Below are 17,771 nucleotides of genomic sequence, written 5' to 3'. Positions count from 1 at the left end.
GCTGAGGCGACAGGATCATCTGAGTTCAAGAGTTCGAGACCAACCTGACCAACAGGCGAAACCCTGTCTCTACTAAAAATACAGGAAAATTAGCTGGGCTTGGTGGCGCATGCTTGTAATCCCAGCTAGTCAGGAGGCTGAGGCAGGGAGAATCACTTGAACCTGGGAGGCGGAGGTTGCAGTGAGCCGAGATTGCACCACTGCACTCCAGCCTGGGTGACTGAGCGAGACTCCATCTCAAAAAAAAAGAAGATAAAAGATGTTATTCTTTTGATTCTTTCCACTTTTTCACAGTTTGCTACAAGGTCAATATAAAGTACTCACAATGACCTTTAACAATACATGGTTTTTTGCCCAGGCATGGTGGCTTACAGTGGTAACCCCAGCACTTTGGGAGGCTGAGGTAGGTGTATCACTTGAGGCCAGGAGTTTGAGACCAGCCTGGCCAACGTGGTGAAACAATCGTCTCTACTAAAAATACAAAAATTAGCCGGGCTTGACGCATGCCTGTAGTCCCAGCTACTCAGGAGGCCGAGGCAGGATAATTGCTTGAACCCGTGAGATGGAGGTTGTAGTGAGCTGAAATCGTGCCACTGTACTCCAGCCTGTGGGACAGAGTGAGGCTCTGTCCCCAAAAACAATATATGGTTTTTCTAAGGTTTTTCTCCTATAGAAAAAAATTCTGATTTTTATAAAAGAAAATAAAAAGATGAGTAGAATTAGCTCTATAGAAATTCAACTTTATAATAAACTTTCTTGGAGCACTTATATTTGGTAAAATTAAAACATAGTGAATTCATCTAGAAGTGCTAAAGATTCATCTGCCTATTTTTAAGGCCTTTGGTAACTAGAAAGAAGCAAGTATATAAGTTTCAGCTTTAGACAACTGTCCTTGTCCTGATTCATATAGGCTGTTTTACCAAGTAATTCATCTCTCAGTGTAATTGTAACTCCCTGAGCTTTGCATTCTTTCTTACATTGCCATATTCTTAATACCTGGGTTGCCATATATGCTCTTAAGTCAGTGGTTTATGAACTGCTCTGTGAATCCCTGGGAGTTACGTTGACTGCCCTGAGGGAAGAAATGGAAGATGAAATAGATGGGTCTCAGGGCCTGTTGACAATATGTAAGTGAGATCAGCTCCATTTTTATGTGTTTTATTTATTGTGGTTCTGAACACATTTCACTTTTTAAAAGGGTTCTTTTGCTTTAAAAAAAGAAAAGCAAGTATACCTCTGTTCTAATAAACTAGACGTTTTCCTTTAGTTTCAGGTATGTAATCTCTGCTTTGCTTTTCTTCTTAGACCCTGTGTTGGGCTATTTGATGAAAGGCCTGTGTGAAAAGCCCCTGGCTTCTGCTGCAGCCAAAGCCATTCATAACATTTGCTCTGTCTGCCGAGATCACATGGCTCAGCACTTTAATGGACTCCTGGAGATTGCCCGCTCCCTTGATTCCTTCCTGTTGTCTCCAGAAGCTGCTGTGGGCTTGCTAAAAGGTATTTACTTGATGTTAACCACTAATAGTCACCTCAAAGCCACTACTTGGGATAATCTTACATCTGTCATATCCCAGTTTTTCAGTTGCAATGTACTTAGTGTTTAAGAATTTATAAGATGAGGAAGATGGCTTTTCCACCAGAGGGGATAGTGTTGACATATATGTACATGCATTCTTTTCTTGGACTATCTTAAGCCTATATAATTAATTAATACTACTTGCAGTATATATAGCACCGACCTAGATTTGGGTAGAGACAACATATTCAACTTAAACTGCTTTTTAAGTTGGAAGAATAAAAAGGGAGACCAAAGAAGCATTGCCATACCAAAGAGGTAAGTGGGAGTTGAAAGGTAGTATACATGGATCAGTGCCATGAGTAGAAATCAGGAGTCCTGGTCTCTTAGCAGCCTTTAACCATTACTGATCAGCTTATACTCAGTGATTGTCTATCCAGAGGCAAACAGCCGTTGTGATGAGGCTCGGACTTAATAGAAGAACTAGAGATATTAAGGCTAGGGGAAAAGACTTAGAACAGCCTTTAAGCATGGTGGCTATTTTTAAATATTTGAAAGATGGTCTTATAAAAGAAGGATCATATTTATTTTATGAGTAGTCACTTGTCAGCCATTTATAGGGAAGCATATACTGGCTCTAGGAAGAAAACACTTAACCATACTTTCTGAACACAGATTGGGGTGCCCTGTGAGGTAATGAAATTCTTATCACTGGTAAATTAGAGAGATTGAGGTATATTAAAAGATTGGGTAAAATAACCTGTGTGATATCTTCTAAGCCTCTGTGACTTGTTAAACAATTAGCCTTGGCAAGAGTGGATGGCCTTATTTGTGACTTGTGTCCTTTGTTATTCATATGACCAGATTCCTTACCAGCTAGTGTGACTGTGCTTTTTTATATCAGATTTTCTTTTTGTACCTGGGGTTTTTGTTGTTTCCCTTCATAGGCACAGATAAATCAGATTCAAATATTGTCATTTTCTAGTGGAATTTAACCTTGATATTGAAGTGAGGTCTAACCTATAGTACAATGTGGCCTCCCAATTTTCAGTGGTATCTAATAGATGTAGAAAATGGTTTTCAATTTTTATTTATTTATTTATTTTAGAGACAGGGTCTTGCTTGTTGCCAAGCTGGGATGCAGTGGCATGATCATAGCTCACTGTAACTTTGAACCCCTAGACTCAAGTGACCCTCGTGTCTCAGCTTCCCAAGTGGCAAGGACTACAGGTGCACACCACTATGCTCAGCTGATTTTTTACATTTTTAATAGAGACAGGGTCTTGCTATATAGCCCAGGCTGGTCTTGAACTCATGGCTTCAAGTGATCCTCCTGCCTTGGCCTCCCAAAGTGCTGAGATACCAGGCATGAGCCACCACGCCTGGCTGAAAACTTTTTAAAGTAACATACTTTTCTATAGGAATTAATTAAAAGGAAAATCATGCTGAAATTAGGCTTTTCCCTCCTAGTTTTAAAGAAAAGTCTAACTCATCTATGGCTTATAGATGGCCAAGAAGATTCACTCTGTTTTTTAATTCAGATTTGAAGATTTAGGGATAAATTACTCTTCTGTTGAATGAAACTTCAGGAAATGAAAACATTTATATTCAAGGTGTTTTTTGACCTAGAAGGGACCTAGGCTAATATGTAATCCTTTGGATTTGGGGAAGGTGTTTCAGCAGTTGGTGGGGATAGAATGGAGATTGCAGCAAGAGGGAGGCTGAGTAGGAAGGGTCTGGACCTTCTGTCTCCCCTTGAACCTAACTGCCTCTTTCGGTTTTTCTTTTTAACTTATTTTATTGGAGTTCTAAGTCAAGATTTGTTTAGGAGGGAAAAAGAAGGGGGTAGGAGGCTTTTGTAACTATTTTTTTTTAAATGTAAGAAAGGCAAATTTAACTGTTACTTTGCTGTTCGAGTCACTTATTTCATAAAGAAACTGAAGCCCAAAGAAAATGTCTCTTATAACCTCACAGAGAGTGTTATGGTGTAAGAGTGAAGTCTCTAATTTCAGCCCATTCTTCTAAAACCATTATGTCAGAATTTCTCTTGTGATAAGAATTGCTGAAAGTATTTATCAAAAATAAAGACTCTCTTTGACCCACTAAATCAGAATCTCTGGGAAGTCTGAGAAACATTACACTGTGGTATACATTTTAAAATAGCTTTGCCATTGGCTTTGTGAAGGAGATTTTAAAAGTCTTTGACAAATATTAACTTCAGTTGTAAGTGTTAATCAGTCTTAGCCTTCTGAGCCAAATAAAGAAAAAACAACTGTAAATAACAAAGTGTTGTCATTTTAAAAAACAATGCTGATCTTTTTAAAAGAATGGAACCAAACCAGTTCGCTTTTTCTGGTCACTCATATGATGTAGACCAGTTGAGTTACCTCAATTCAGCGTTTATTTTTCATTTGTATCTTCCTTTGTTTTTCAGGGACAGCACTTGTCCTAGCCCGATTACCTTTGGATAAGATTACTGAATGTCTTAGTGAACTATGTTCTGTTCAGGTTATGGCATTGAAAAAGGTAAGTCCAATTAAGGAAGGTGTGAAACAAATATAAGATGTTTACATGTTAAAAATGAAAAGATGAAATTACTTATTTACAGATCTTTTGTCTACCTAGAAAATCCAAGAAAATGCACTAAGAATTTATTAAAATTAATAATGTAATCAAAGTAGCTGCATACAATAAATAAGTATTTCAGAATTAGTAGATTCTCATTATATCAGTGTTAACAGAAAAACCAAATTTTATAAAATGTTTTAAAGAGGTTTGTCCTGAGCCAGTATGAGTGACCACAGCCCAGGGAAACCCAGTCTCGAGGAGTTCTGAGAAAGTGTGCTTGAGGTGGTGGGATTATGGTTTGGTTTTATACACTTCAGGGATGTAGGAGTTACAGGCAAATACATAAATCAAAATATGGAAGGTATACATTGGTTTAATCTAAAAAGATGGGCTGTCTTGAAGTGGGGGCTTGAAAGTCATAAGTGGATTCAGAGATTCTTTAATCTGCAGTTGGTTAAAGGAACAAAAAGCTTGGAGCTAGCAGAAAGGAATGTTTAAGTTAAGGGTGCTATGTCAGAGTCAGCCATAACTCTGACAGTTTAATAAGATTGATGGGCTATAGATGTGACTTAACTCTTGCTTTGTGTGGCCTCAGATCTTGTTTATAATTTGGTAAAGGAGTCTTTGATCAGCCGGGTGTCGTGGCTCAGTAATCCCAGCATTTTGGAGGCCTAGGCAGGTGGATCATTTGAGGTCAGGAGTTAAAGTCTGACCAACATGGTGAAACCCTGGTCTCTACTAAAAATACAAAAAATTAGCCAGGTGTGGTGACGCACACTTGTAATCTCAGCTACTCGGGAGGCTGAGGCGGGAGAATCACTTGAACCTGGGAGGCGGAAGTTGCAGTGAACCGAAATCGCGCCATTGTACTCCATCCTGGGTGGCAGAGCAAGATTCCATCTCAAAAAGAGAAAAAAAAAAAAAGGTCTTCAATCGGTCTTATAATCTCCATTTAACATTAACGCTGGCCACTTGCCCCTAAACTCCAAAAGATAGGGAGTATAACAAAACATATCTGACCTCCCTTTCCATCATGGCTGAGAGCTCAGTTTTTAAGTTTTCTCTGGAGTCCCCGTGGCAATAGGAGGGGCCTGTTCAGTTGGTGGGAGACTTAGGATTTTATTTTTAGTTTACATTGGTAATCATCAGTTAGAAAATGTAATGGGAAAAGAATTCATTCAAGTTAGCAATCAACGCCAGAACCTACCATGTTTCCTTAAAGGATATTTTAAAGATGTCAACTCTTCTCCAGTTATATTTATAGTGCAATAACTTTAGACATACCAATGGGATTTTTAGAACTTGATAAAATAATTCTGTAGTTCATCTCTGATGATTTACTAATGGGAGTATCTAAGAAATTTTAGGAAAGAAGAGTAAGAGACAATTTGCTTAAAATATATTACAAAGCTATAATAATTTTAAAACTTTTTAATATAAAGCTAAATATATAATCTTTTACATATTGTGTAACATAACATATATACAATCTATATTATGTAATATATAATAATAATAATTAAAGTAAATGGGAAAAAATCAAATGATACTGTTTTCTACTCCTCAGTGATCAGACAGTAAAATGTAGCAATATGTAGTCTTGGCCAGGATGCAATAAGATGGAGGAAAATAATTTGACAATATAAATTAAAATTTGCACCATTTGAGTAACTTTTAGGACTTTATATACTTTTAGGACTTTGTATAAGGAAATAAGCAGAGATTGAGACAAAGGTTGATGTATGTTGCAGTGTTGGCTGTAGATTTGTACATGTGACAATTGGGTGTTAATGTCCTTTTGTCTCTTCAGCTGTTGTCTCAAGAGCCCAGCAATGGCATATCCTCAGATCCCACAGTGTTCTTAGATCGCCTTGCAGTGATATTTAGGTAAGAAAGGAGACTCTGGATGCCTTACTTGGGTTAAAGGCTCAAATGAAACCATTGTGTATTGAAGTAAGCAAGTATTTTTTCCTCATACTTCCAAGTATCTCCCTGTGTTTGGAGACTAATTAAGCCAGCTGTTACCTGAAGTTCTGGGGCAAAGGCAAATTCTAAGAATTCATTCCTGGTAGGTCTTTGTGTTAAAATACTCTTTAAAAAGCGGAAGGCCGGGAGCGATGGCTCACACCTGTAATCCCAGCACTTGGGAGGCCAAAGCAGACAGATTGCTTGAGCTCAGGAGTTCGAGACCAGCCTGAGCAACGTAGCAAAACCCTGTCTCTACCAAAAATATAAAAAATTAGGTGGGTATGGTGGCATGGGCCTGTGGTCCCAGCTATTTGGGAGGCTGAGGTGGGAGGATCACTTGAGCCTGGGAAGCAGAGGTTGCCGTGAGCTAAGATCGCGCCACTGCACTCTAGCCTGGGTGACAGAGTGAGAACCCCATCTCAAAAAAAAAAAAAAAAAAAAAAAGACTCTTTAAAAATGGAATTCTTTTGGTCTCCAGTTCTGTGGAGACCAAAAGACCAAACTTTCACATATATCATCATTCCACATGCATCAGAATCACCTGGGCTTATCAAAACACAGATTGCTAGGTCCCATCCCCTCAGTGTCTGATTCACTGGATCTTGGGCAGGACCTGAAAATTTGCATTTCTGATAATTCCCAGGTGATGCTGATGATTCTGCTTGCTAATCCAGAGACCATACTTTCAGAACCATCGCTATATATAGTGTATGGGTACAAAAATATAATGAAGTTTCTTCAGTGATCAGGTGAAATGAATGCATCTTTGAAGTGAAGAGGAGGAGCCTAATGATTAAAAAGGCATTTGAGTAACAGTTTTCAAAGAGTGATTCTTACTGAGTAACATAATTTATAATTTGTGGGACCTATGTATAACTGGAATGTTATAGTAATCGTGTAGAAGCCTATGTGGGATAAATATTTAAAAAGGTAATGTGTTACTAGTTATTGTCAACAGATATCTTTCTCTGAGTTGGTGCAATGTTTTCCTTTTATAATTAGGAGAGCCCTATTAACATGCCATTCTGAGAACCTATTAACAGTAACCCTTATTTCACAGTAAATGAAAGAAAATCTGAAATAGATGTAAATACTCGAATTAAAGTTAAATTTTTATTAAGTTGCTGTTGAGCTTTTTAAAACTAAAGAGTAGCTTTCCTTTAAAGTAGTTTGTAGTTAATTATGTGTGTGGTTTTTTTTTCCTGCTTTTCTTCAAATTGGTGAGCTATCGAACTAGACAGAGGAGTTGTATTTGGCTGATTGTGGATAGTACATTGGATTCAGACTAGAACTACAACATCTTTGGACTACAGTTCCTATAGCTTTTAGTCTTTTAATGCAAGGAATGAAGCAATACTTGGTTTCTAGTAGTGGATTTAGACAACCTGTGTATATTTTTTTGTTAATTAGGAAGAAACTACATATTCAGGTTTGGTTTTGTTGTTGTTGTTGTTTTTATTTGTTTGTTTTTGAGATGGAATTTTACTTCATCCACTTGTTGCCCAGGCCGGAGTACAATGGTGTGATCTCGATTCACTGCAACCACTGCCTCCCACGTTCAAGTGTTTCTTCTGCCTCAGCCTCCCAAGTAGCTGGGATTATAGGCATGTGCCACCACCAGCCTCCCAAGTATCTGGGATTACAGGCATGCGCCACCATGCCTGGCTTATTTTTGTATTTTTAGTAGAGACAGGGTTTCACCATATTGGTCAGGCTGGTCTTGAACTGCTGGACTCAGGTGATGCACCCGCCTCGGCCTCCCAGAGTGTTGGGATTACAGGCGTGAGCCACCACACCCAGCCCATATTTGGGTTTATAAAGGGAAAAATGGAAAAGATAGCCATAGTGCCTCACAGCCCATCTACCCAAAGTTGGATTGAATTTGCATGTTCTATTGGAAGTGACTTAAAGGTGGCCAAAAAATGATAGGATGATTTAAAGGATGTGCTTATAAAGGTGATGTAAATAAATGACTTTATCATCTGGTTTCTTTATTTAGTGAAAATGATATTAAGTAAGCAAGCAGGGATCAGGGCTCTGGGTCCTCAGTGAAATTGGTCTTTGTTCACTATTTTGGGCTGTTGTCTTTTCCCAGGCATACCAATCCCATTGTGGAAAATGGACAGACTCATCCGTGTCAGAAAGTCATACAGGAAGTAAGTGCTAATGGATGCTTGTGGAATCAAGGCTTGCTTCTTTTTTCCATACAGGGCTTTGGGTAACTCACCTGAGAAGATACTGTCTTCCAAGTTCATAGCAAGATTCAGTTTGTTGATGTGGTTTCAATGAAATGAGGGACAGAGCCATCCAAATGTCTTTTATTTTAGATTTGATAACAAAACAGGCTGCAAGGGAATGCATTGAAAGGCCAGAGAAGTGGTAGAAAGAGATTCACTGTGTGACTCCTAGAGTTACTAGGAGGCCTCATCAATACCAGCAGAATGTTTTTGACAAAGCTAGTGACTTCATTTTCCTCAGTGATGACATACTTCCCCTCTACTTTTTTCACTGAAGGTTATGTGAGGATCAAAAGTCATGTTTTAAGAATTGCTCTTGAGACTTCAGAGGACAAATTACATCAACACTAAATACTCTTAAGTGTCCAGTGGTCTCAAATGATGCCATTTCCTTAACTCTAGTCCTTTTGTTCAAATTCTTCCACCTTCCAGGAACTATCTTTAAACATCTCTTCCTGTATAGCTCATACCGATTCTTTTCATAGCCTTTCGGGAAGTCTGAAGTTTAGGAAGTTGTGTATCTCTATCTTTTAGCAAAGTTAGACATGCTCTTCCAGTTCTAAAGAGGCACTGTTTTCTCTTGTTAAGTGGTGGGGTTTTGTGGTGGGTAGTCTATTGAACCTGAGCATGCTGGCCATGTGTGTTCCTATACAGAAAGTTTTATCTCAGTTATTTAAAAGCTAAATGAGGTGTTACCAACTTAGCAGTTTTTCAGGTCCTAGTTGTTGATTATTTTCTTTCTTGTGCTCTTTTACTTTTGACCCAGATATGGCCAGTTTTATCCGAGACTCTAAATAAGCACCGAGCTGATAATCGGATTGTAGAGCGTTGTTGCAGGTGCCTGCGCTTTGCTGTTCGCTGTGTAGGCAAAGGATCTGCAGCACTGCTGCAGCCACTAGTCACACAGGTAAAGTTATCTGTTGGGGAGGACGTGTTCCATGTACAGAATTTGAAATAGTCAGGATGTGGTGGCTCACGTCTGTAATCCCAGCACTTTGGGAGGCCTGTGCAGGTGGACCACCTGAGGTCAGGAGTTCAAGACCAGCCTGGCCAACGTGGTGAAACCCTGTCTCTACTAAAAATACAAAAATTAGCCAGGCATGGTGGCGGGCACCTGTAATCCTAGCTACTCGGGAGGCTGAGGCAGGAGAATCGCTTGAACCCAGGAGCCGCACTGCACTCCAGCCTGGGTGACAGAGCAAGGCTCCATCTCAAAAAAGGAAATAGGAGCCTTTAGAACAAAAACTTTGCTGATGAAATGAAACACTTTTGTATTTATTAACAAACTAAAAAAACACTTGAAAGAGATTAGTGCCTGTGATAGGTACATTGTCTATAAGGGAAACAGCCTAAAATCGCTTCTGTATAGTAGCTATAGCAGTATTCTAAGTAGCAACACAGTCCAGTGTGAAATTCTGTGAAGCGAATGACTTGGGCTCAGTACTTATATACTAATGGTAAGCATTTTTATATTGAGATCCTTGGGAAAAAAATGTAGCAAGTCAGACTTTCCTGTTTCTTGGCCCAAAGGGATTTTCTTCAGTCTTGGCCACAGTTAGTTGTCCACAGAAGTCTCTTGTCAAAAAATAAATTTGACTTTTTTAGTCATTAAGATTGATATGTAATTATGATGGTATGACTCACTAAATGATGTTCTCTAAAATCATATTCTCATCTAGAACTGTATGAGATGCCTATGCTTAAGTCACTAAGTAATTGTGTTGATGTTAACCGTAGAGCAGGGCCAGGATGCCAGTGCCTAGGGCACAAGATTTAGGGACACAAGGCAAAGTGCCAGTCCTGCATTTGCAGGACTCTGAGGTGCTTTCTGAAATTTTGTACCCATGCTGTGAGGAAAACAGTCACAGAGCTCCAGGCTAGAGTCATACCCCACCCAACCTGAAGTGACCATGCTCCACCTAGGGAGGGCACCTAAGGGTGCAGATTTTAAAGAGGTCCTGGCCTTAAGAATGAGTTCCCCCTGGCCAGGCGCAGTGGCTCACGCCTGTAATCCCAGCACTTTGGGAGGCCGAGGTGGGTGGATCACGAGGTCAGGAGTTCAAGACCAGCCTGGCCAAGATGGTGAAACCCCATCTCTACTAAAAATACAAAAAATTAGCCGGGCGCGGTGGCAGGCACCTGTAGTCCCAGCTACTCATGAGGCTGAGGAAGGAGAATCATTTGAACCCGGAGGGTGGAGGTTGCAGTAAGCCAAGATCGTGCCACTGCACTCTAGCCTGGGTGACAGAGTGAAACTCCGTCTCAAAAAAAAAAAAAAAAGAAGAAGAAAAGAATGAGTTCCCTCTTAAATTCTGCATCATAGGTGCCCTCAACCACGGGCACAGGCATGCTGGTACAGTGTTGGTACTTGGATAACCTTGCCTCTCTAAATTGTAGATTTGATTAAAGGTTGTACAGGTAAATATTTCAACAGAATTTTAATTTTTAGTGATTTCTCTACTTTCACTATATGCTGAGCACAATAATGTATGTTTGCATTTAGGTGATTGCCACCTCTGGTCAAGTGTCCCTTTCAGTGCAATACATTCTGGGTCTACTACAACTTGATAGAATGCCCCTTTGCTATTGGAGGATACCCTCATGACTTTGATACTTTTTTTTAATTCCTGCCAGTTAAGTATATGACCAACCCAATAGAGTAGGTAGCACTATTATATAGGAAGTGTGTCCTAGAGTCAGTACATGTGACAAAAATGAAAATTATCCTTAAAAAAAATCCCTTAACTCAGGAGCCAGCAATCTATAGTCAGTGGCCTTGCCACCTATTTTTGTTTTTGTTTTTTTTTAATGTTTTACTGAGCTATAGCCATAATTCATTTAAGTATTATCTATTGGTCATTTTTGTGCTACCCTGGCAAACTTGAGTGGGCAGAAGACTGAATGGCGGACAAGATCTATACTTTTTACAAAGTAGCCCTTTAAGAAAATGTTTGGCAACCCTTGACTTAATCATTCCTTAGTAGAGCATATAATTCTGATTTTACAACATGGAATGGATTCATAGCTCCCATCTCATGCTCATTCCATGGCATATGCCAATAGAAGAATTAAGTTACTGTATCCTTTCAGTCCCAAGTTCATAGAGTTGAATTTATGTAATAAGATCAATACATACGTACTGTGGTGGCATTTTAAATAGGTGAGTGTACAATTGTTTCTTAATTCTGGGAGGATAGTGGAGTAAAAATTCTAAACAAATCATTTAAGTGCATATCGTGGCTGGGCATGGTGGTGCACACCTATAGTCCCAGCTGCTCAGGAGGCTGAGGTGGGAGGATCCCTTGAGCCTGGTAGGTTGAGGCCACAGTGAGCCAAGATCTCACCACTGCACTCCAGCCTGGGCAACAGAGCGAAACCCAGTCTCTTTAAAAAAAATAATGTGCATATTGTGTTAAAATTTTTGCTGTGTTGAAATCCAAATATCTTCATAGAAAACACTATTTTTTACTTAAAAGATAAAATAGGTTTAGGAGCAACTCAAAATTTAAACAATGCTTTCGCTGTCTTCTCCAAGATGAAGGTGTTTGATACTGTTTTCCCAACTATGGCTATATATCCTATTTAAAAATATGACTTATTTACAGTGCAAATGAGAGCAACTTTTACGTACTGGATGAAATATTCTGTGCTGGGGTTTTGCAAATAATCCATGAGCTCCCTGATAGCTTCCAGCTTTAAGTATTAGACAACTCTTATACAGCGTTGTCTTGGGAAGATGAAAGGTCAAAGGGTTGGAAGAATAGAGAACCTGAAAATCATTGAGATATTGAGCCCTGTGTTTCACAGAATAGTGCTAACAAGCTTTATACTATGTTGCCTTAAAGAGAAGAAGCCAATCTATCTCTGAATTTCTTCCTGGAGACAGCTTCATAAGTTGGTACTTTTTGAAGGACATAGCATTGAACTAATTGTTTTTTCCCTCAACAGATGGTGAATGTGTACCACGTACATCAGCATTCCTGCTTCCTGTACCTTGGCAGTATCCTCGTGGATGAATATGGCATGGAAGAAGGCTGTCGGCAGGGACTACTAGACATGCTCCAGGTATCTTTTCCATGAGGAGTATAGACGCATCAGGCCTAGAGGGTCTGAAGGCCTAGCAGCGTATTCTTTACCATGTCTGTAATTCTGTTGCTTCTTTATGTTTTCCCCCAGGCATGTTGATTTCCTAATAACAGGGAGGTGGAAGCTTCCCAGTTGTTCTCTGAACAGGCCTGTTTGAGAGAATGAGAGACTGACCACATGAGTGTAATGATTATTACATGTTACTGCCTGGTTTATGCTCTTCCAGAGATAGGGTGTTTGGAGAGGGGAGGAGGTGAGAAAAATGAATCTCTAAGCTCAGGCATTATTGTATTTTTAACTTCTTGCCTGGAACAGCCAACTGACTAGTTTACTTAGCAGCAGGGAGGGTTTTAGAGTTAATAATAGCATTGGAAACAGCTCCTCAGATACTGCTTTTCCCTTCCTTCCAGCCACAGAGGGCAATATTGAGTTGAAGAATGTTGTTTCTTTTCCCAAGATGTCTTTTCATTTAAAATTGATATTTCATAATTATTATAAAAACTTCCACTCCCTTAGTGGACTATACCTAAATAGAATCTTTGCTTTCAGAAATTTCTAAAACTTTGAGATGACATCTGTTGAGTTTTATCAGGTAAAATCTGTTTCCTCAACCCTTTCTTAAATGTGGACTTCATAGGTGAAAACTGTTTATGTCAACTGGGAAGGATTTATGTGTTTCTTTTCCTGATCAGATTCTCATTACAATCTTTTTTTTTTCCCAGCTGTGCTTTTCTTCTTTGTTCCTTTTGTACTTATTGTAATATTTGGCAAGTCTGAATGCTGTGGCATTTCTGAAAAAGCATTTCTTTTAAAATCACTGTTCTGTTTTAGGCACTGTGCATCCCCACCTTTCAGCTCCTAGAACAGCAGAATGGTCTCCAGAATCACCCTGACACTGTAGATGACCTGTTCCGGCTAGCCACCAGGTAAATCCTTCTGAAGAGCCCATTTCTTAATTGCTCATCCTATCACTGCTTAGTCTTGCCATCTGACCCTTGGTTGTTTTATTCTTGTAAAATGAAGTCACTGGAGTAAGTGGATTAATGATTCATAACCCAAAGGTAAATTGCAAGCTGATATATCCCTAGCAATGATGCAGAGTATTGCGGGAAGCAAGAGATAAAGGAGCTGAGTTCCTGCCAGGAAGGAGGGCGCACACACAAGGCAATGCAGTGTGCCTGGCAAAACACTTGACTAGATCATCTCTACAGTCCTCTGTAGGTTTTAACTGTTCGTGCTGTTGCAATTTCATGTTTCACCTCAACCTTCTCTTTGAGAAGCTTAGCATCCTTTAGATATAATCAGTTTCGGAATAAAGAATGTTTGGGATTTTAAGATGCCTTAGCAGTTATCTCATACTGTATTTCTCAGCTCTACTCACAGCCTACTTCATCAGTAGCACTGATAATATGATTGCCAAACTTCTGCTTGAATTCCTTAGTCCCTAACTAAGGAATTTGAACCAAAATTGTTACCATATCAGCATTTAAAAAAAAAAAAAGAAAAATCATTATTTTCAAACCAACAAAAGCCCAACTGTTATATCATTTACAAATGCAAAGTAATATTGACTTGATTGTTTCATCTTAGGATTGATTCTTTTTTGAGATGGAGTCTCGCTCTGTTGCCCAGGCTGGACTGCAATGGCATGATCTCGGCTCACTGCAACCTCTGCCTCCTGGGTTCAAGTGATTCTCCTGCCTCAGCCTCCCGAGTAGTTGGGATTACAGGTGCCCACCACCATGCCCAGCTAATTTTTGTATTTTTAGTAGAGATGGGGTTTTGCCATGTTGGTCAGGCTGGTCTCAAACTCCTGACCTCAGGTGATCCACCCACCTTGGCCTCCCAAAGTGTTGGGATTACAGGCGTGAGCCACCGTACCTGGTAGGATTGAATATTGAACACTTTTTTTTTGTTAGTTTTTGGATAGGTTAGAAAAACCTTTTTTTTTTTCTTTTTCTTTTTTTTTTTTTTAGTTGATAGAATTGTTGGATGGGCTGTCACCCTCTGTTTTCTTTTTGAGACGGAGTCTTGCTCTGTCGCCCAGGCTGGAGTGCAGTGGCGTGATCTCGGCTCACTGCAAGCTCTGCCTCCTGGGTTCACGCCATTCTCCTGCCTCAGCCTCCCGAGTAGCTGGGACTACAGGCACCCACCACCACATCCAGCTAATTTTTTGTATTTTTAGTGGAGATGGGGTTTCACTGTGTTAGCCAGGATGGTCTCGATCTCCTGACCTCGTGATCCGCCCTCCTAGGCCTCCCAAAGTGCTGGGATTACAGGCCTGAGCCACCACACCCGGCCCGCCCTCTGTTTTCTTAGGGTATGTATTCCTTGGAAAACTAGTCCCTAAAAATGTTCTTTATACAAATGATGAAACAAGTTTGGAGTATACTGTATCTTTTTCTGAAGAGATTCTCCCTGTATATTAAAGGAACTTAGAAACCTGATAGTAGTTTAAAGCAAAAAATAAACAAGCAAAATTACTTTCAAAATCCAGCAGCATTTCCCAAGCTTGCTTGAACACACAACCTTTTCTTTGAGGGATTCCTGTTGACATCCTGGGAACTGGAATTCTGTGAACTTTAGTTTGGGAAATGCTTTTCTAGCATCTTTAGGACTTTATAACCTAGGAGAGTTTCTACTTGTAGGTCCTTTTGACTGGTCTTTCTTGATTTATAAAATCTTAGTTGGAAATAGGGTGTGGTGACACGTCTTTTAATATACTAATCTAAGACATGGTCCTTTTTTTTTTTAAGAGCAACTTTAGGTTCACTGCAAATTTGAGTGAAAAGTTGCTCCCATATACCCCTCCCTCCTAACACACACAGCCTTCCCCTCTATTAGCATCCCCCACCAGAGTAGTACAAACAGTGACCCTATATTAACACATCATTATTACCCAAAGTCCATAGTTTACATTAGGCTTCACTCTGGGTGTACATTCTGTGGGTTTTTACAAATGTGTAATGACATGTATCCACTGTTATAGTATCATACAGAATACTTTCACTGCCAAAAAAAATCCTCTATGTTCTGTCTATTCATCCCTTCTTCCCTGAAACCTGCCACCAACCACTGATCTTTTTTACTGTCTTCATAGTTTTGCCCTTTTACCCTGGCTGCTTTTATAGCCTAATCTTGTCATTTATACCTAGTCTCACTTTCCACACCAGGTTTATTCAGCGTAGCCCTGTCACCTTGCTGCGGAGCCAAGTAGTCATCCCTATCTTACAGTGGGCCATTGCCTCTACTACCCTGGACCACCGGGATGCCAATTGTAGTGTCATGAGGTTTCTACGAGACCTCATTCATACAGGGGTAGCCAATGATGTAAGTATAAAAATGATACCATTTCTATTTAACAGCTTTTATCTCCTGTCTCTTTGTCATTCCTTAGGAGAAAACCAGCATCCCAGTATTTCCTCACTTGATCTGTATTGGTAGACATATATCATAGTGGATCATTCACTAGCCAAAATATCAACTAAGACACTTGTGCAGGGTGCTTTAGGCTATATAAAGCAGTCTAAAACTGTTCATGCTCCCAAATCATTTGGTGTCTAGTTGAAGAGACAAACAAGTTTAAAGAGTTAAGTAACAACGAGATGCCAGTATTTGGTGTTTTTCATTTGTTTTTGAAACAGGGTCTTGCTCTGTCGCCTAGGCTGGAGTACAGTGATGCGAATCTCAAGGGATCCTCAGCCTACTGAGTAGCCAGGACTATAGACACTCAACACCATGCCTGGCTAGTTTTTATAGTTTTTGTAGAGATGGCGTTTCACCATGTTGCCCAGGTTGGTCTTGAACTCCTGGCCTCAAGTGGTCCTCCCACCTTGGTCTCCAGTATTTGATTGTCAGATGAGTGATAAAAGTCATGATTGGTATGAGATCAGACGAGGGAAAGCTCTAGACCAAAAAGAGTTGGAAGAACTTTATGGAAGGGGAGGGGTTTAAATGGAGCCATGAATTAGAGGTGGGATGTTGATGGATTAGAGAGGCAGATGGTCATACTGCCTCTAAACCAAGATCAGAGCAAGTCAGAATAGTACTAAGTTTGTTACTAGACAGCTAAGCAGTGGGAGTAGTAAAGTGCTTCACGGGAATTTCGAAGGTAGGTTTGATTAGATGTGGAGTAGAAGGTAGGTTTGATTAGATTGTAGACAGGGGAGAGCAGTGAAGAAGTATGTATTCTGCATTCTATTCAGGCTATTCATTTAAGAAGTTTGGCAGTAAAAGAGAGAAGAAAATAACTAGAAGGGAAAGGCAATTTAAAAAATATTTTTCTCAAGGTATTAGAAATACATGTGTATTTAAAGACCACAAGAAGGGCCAGGCGCAGTGGCTCACGCCTGTAATCCCAGCACTTTGGGAGGCCAAGGTGGGCAGATCACTTGAGGTCAGGAGTTCAAGACCAGCCTGGACAACATGGTGAAACCCTGTCTCTACTAAAAGTACAAAAATTAGCCAAGCGTAGTAGTGGATGCCTGTAATCCCAGTTACTAGGGAGGCTGAGGCAGGAGAATTGCTTGAACCCAGGGGATGGAGGTTTCAGTTAGCCAAGATCAGGCCACTGCACTCCAGCCTGGGTGACAGAGCAAGACTCTGTCTCAAAAAAAAAAAAAAAAAAATTAAAGACCGCAAGAAGAAAAAAAGGTTTTTTTTTTGTTTTTTTTGGTAGAAAAAATTAGATCTCTGATAGACATCTTCAATTCTTATTTCAGTTGGTTTTGTTTTGTTTTGTTGTGACATGGGGTTCCAGCTGTGTTACCCAGACAGACTGTAGTGGCCATTCACAGGCGAGATCCCACTACAGATCAGAATAGAATTTTGACCCACTCTGTTTCTGACTCGGGCTGTTCACCCCTCCCTCCTTAGGCAACCCAGGAATGGTTCCTCGCTCCTGGGAGGTCACCACATTGATGCTGAACTTAGCACAGGCACCCAATTGGTATAGCATGCTCTAGCCCAGAACACTGGGTTCAAGCTGTTCCCCTACCTGAGCCTTTGGATTGGCTGGGACTATGGTGTGTGCTGCATGCCAGGCTGACTTAGTTTTTAAAAAAGGAAATAGGAACACAAGTTATTTTTCACATTAAAAAAAAATTAATACCATCACATAGAAGATGAAGAGAAAAAAATTTAAAAAATTGCTAACTTTAATTCTCAACCATGTTTTCTGCCTTCAAATCATGAAAAATCTAAGCATTAATCTCTGCTGAAACCCATGTTCATTCCTTGGATACTAATAAACTCCTTCATTTTCTTTCTAAAGACAAAAAACTTCTGGACTTTGTGAATCCAGCTGTTATTTTACACACACCTGCATACACACACACACACACACCCGCACACACACACACACACTTTCCTATTAAAGAGAAATTACTAAAGGGGAA

General features: G+C 39.9%; 1 protein-coding gene across 3 annotated transcripts in view; it reads left to right on the top strand.

Annotated features, from left to right (window-relative positions):
- TNPO3 (transportin 3) overlaps positions 1-17,771 on the top strand; it is a 97,990-nt gene that overhangs the window by 64,407 nt on the left and 15,812 nt on the right. For all 3 annotated transcript variants that reach the window (XM_054559071.2, XM_054559072.2, NM_001133800.1), the window contains 8 exon segments: positions 1,306-1,497; positions 3,951-4,042; positions 5,895-5,971; positions 8,148-8,208; positions 9,056-9,196; positions 12,238-12,354; positions 13,207-13,301; positions 15,549-15,705. In XM_054559071.2, the coding sequence (XP_054415046.1) occupies positions 1,306-1,497; positions 3,951-4,042; positions 5,895-5,971; positions 8,148-8,208; positions 9,056-9,196; positions 12,238-12,354; positions 13,207-13,301; positions 15,549-15,705 (932 nt within the window).

Source organism: Pongo abelii, chromosome 6, assembly GCF_028885655.2.
Source record: "Pongo abelii isolate AG06213 chromosome 6, NHGRI_mPonAbe1-v2.0_pri, whole genome shotgun sequence".
Lineage (NCBI taxonomy): Eukaryota > Metazoa > Chordata > Mammalia > Primates > Hominidae > Pongo > Pongo abelii.
Note: the sequence above shows the minus strand (reverse complement) of the source record. Positions and strands in the feature narration are given on the sequence as shown.